This window comes from Octopus bimaculoides, chromosome 7, assembly GCF_001194135.2.
Source record: "Octopus bimaculoides isolate UCB-OBI-ISO-001 chromosome 7, ASM119413v2, whole genome shotgun sequence".
NCBI lineage: Eukaryota > Metazoa > Mollusca > Cephalopoda > Octopoda > Octopodidae > Octopus > Octopus bimaculoides.
In genome coordinates this window covers 44,326,342-44,328,598 of record NC_068987.1, presented here as the reverse complement: position 1 = coordinate 44,328,598, position 2,257 = coordinate 44,326,342, and the positions used below count along the sequence as shown (strand labels likewise).

Below are 2,257 nucleotides of genomic sequence, written 5' to 3'. Positions count from 1 at the left end.
TGCCTGAACGGTCAACGCGGAACTCTATGTTCAACAGATGGAACGACTCAACACGGCTATTCAAGAGAAAAGACCTAATCAGCAGCATGGAGTTCTTCTGCTGGACGACAACGCCCGCCCTCATATCGCCAATATGACCAAGGAAGCCATTCAAACGCAAGGCTGGGAAGTGCTGCCACACCCGCCGTACTCTCCTGATTTGGCGCAAATGGATTTCCACCTCTTTCGATCTCTTCAAATGCTATGCGCGGAGTATCGTTCAATACTGATGCAGAATTGAGAGCTTGGTTGGATCAATTTTTCGAGTTGAAATTGGGTGATTTCTACCAACAAGGTATTGAAAATCTTGTTGAACCTTGGGAAGAAGTTGTAAACAACAAGGTTGAATACATTATTGCTTAATTAGTTGTTATTTTTTATTAAACCTTTTAAAAGGTTTAAATTAAAAAAAAAAGGTGGGAACTTAGTTGCCAGCCCAATACATTTAGGCACACACTCTTTAGAACGACAGATTGTGTGTGTACTACTCGCTAAAATAAAAACAAGTAAAAACAATACACATCAAATGCAACATATGATGATCAGCAAACACTAACATGGCGACAGGTAAAAGAAAAAGAAGATAATTATCTTCAATCTGTAAAATAATGTACAGGTAACACAGTGAACAAGTATAGTTAGTGAACAGGTAAAATAATGGACAGGCGAAATAGTGGAGAGGTAAAATAATGGGCAGTTAAAATAATGCACAAATAACACAATGAATAAATAAAATAGTGGACAAGTAAAATAGTGAACTGATAAAATAGTGGACAGATAAAATAATGAACAAGTAACATAATGGACTGTTAAAATAGTGAAATGGTAAAATAGTGAACAGGTAAAATAACGAACCTTTTAATTGTTCTGCATGCTGCTGGTACGTTGATGTTGTAGGCTCCATCGCTGGCGGCTGTCTGGTGAAATCGTGTTTTGTTAGCTGTATATATTGAGTTTTTTCCCGCCCAGTGTTGAGTAAACGCTGTCGCTGGTATTTAGCGATTAACGAAGTGGCCTGACAGATGTTTAAGCACTTTGTTTCCGGCGGCGTCCTCGTCTATGAATGTAGTTCTGCCGTGCCTTTTTCCTTTGGGAGTGGTATGATTCAAGTGCCTGCCAGGGGGCGTGACTAAGAAGAGGTCGTAGTTGAATCCTTTGTATGTTGCTTGCTGTGCTACTGCCGGGCATATGGTTGCTACTTTCTGTGGGTGGTGCATAGCTTCGAAGTAGCATTCCACCTCTAGGAAGTATGTTATGTCGAATGTGAAGTATAGTTGAGCTGCCGTCCCATTGGGCCTGCATGCTGCTGGTACGTTGATGTAAACGAGTTGGGGCGGGTCTTCTGAAGTGTAAAGCACTTTGTTTATCAGTGTTCTGTTTGCTGTTACCATGTTTCCGCTGCTGATTCCTGTAGTACCGTCTGGTTTTTTGATAGGTTTGATCAATAAGTATCCGGACTGTTGCCATAGTAACGATGCTAAAGCACACAGAGTGAAGCCGCTTGGCAAAGATTGATCTTGAGCTCTGTTGTGCATGCGTACTATGTTTTAAAGTTCTAGCTCACTTCCGCTGTTTACAGCGGTGCTTAGAAGGAAGGCGTGTAGCGTATGATGATCGCATTGACCATGACAGAGAGAGTTGTTATGGTGATATCTGTTCAGAGGCCTACGCAGAGCTGCAGAAAGTGTATGGAGAGGAGTGTATGAGCCGCACACAAGTATACGAGTGGTTCAGACGTTTCCAAGATGGCCGAAAAAATGTCGATATTGACGAATGTTCTGGGAGACCCGTAACCAGCAAAACTGAGAAAAACATCGCAGATGTGCGTGCAGCTGTGAGGGGGAATCGTCGTATCACCGTCTGTGAGTTATCAGAGGATGTGAAGATTAGTTACGGTTCAGTTCAGTCCATTATCGCTGTAGATTTGTGCCAAAACAGCTTTCAGCTGACCAAATAGCCACTTGGGTTTCAGTTGCACAAGATCTCTTTGTGTCAAGAATGATGAAAAACTTTTGAAAACTTTGCGTTGACCTGTGTACAAATATCGCCAAGCTTTTGGCAGAATTTGATGTAGATTCTCTGCTCAACTTTATCTGTCATGGTCAATACGACAATCACGCGCTACACACCTTCCTTCCAAGTACTGCTGTAAACAGTAGAAGTGAGCTAGAACGTTAAAACTTAGTGCACATTCACAGTGGAGTTTAAGGTCAATCTG

The 2,257-nt window shown here is 41.9% G+C and overlaps 1 protein-coding gene across 1 annotated transcript in view; it reads right to left on the bottom strand.

Annotated features, from left to right (window-relative positions):
• LOC106883351 (core histone macro-H2A.1) overlaps positions 1–986 on the bottom strand; it is a 59,418-nt gene extending 58,432 nt beyond the window's left edge. Inside the window, exon 1 of the mRNA XM_052969572.1 lies at positions 895–986. Coding sequence (XP_052825532.1) covers positions 895–943 — 49 coding nt within the window. The 5' untranslated portion in view covers positions 944–986. The remainder of the gene's footprint in view (positions 1–894) is intronic.
• Between the last annotated feature and the right edge of the window lie 1,271 nt (positions 987–2,257).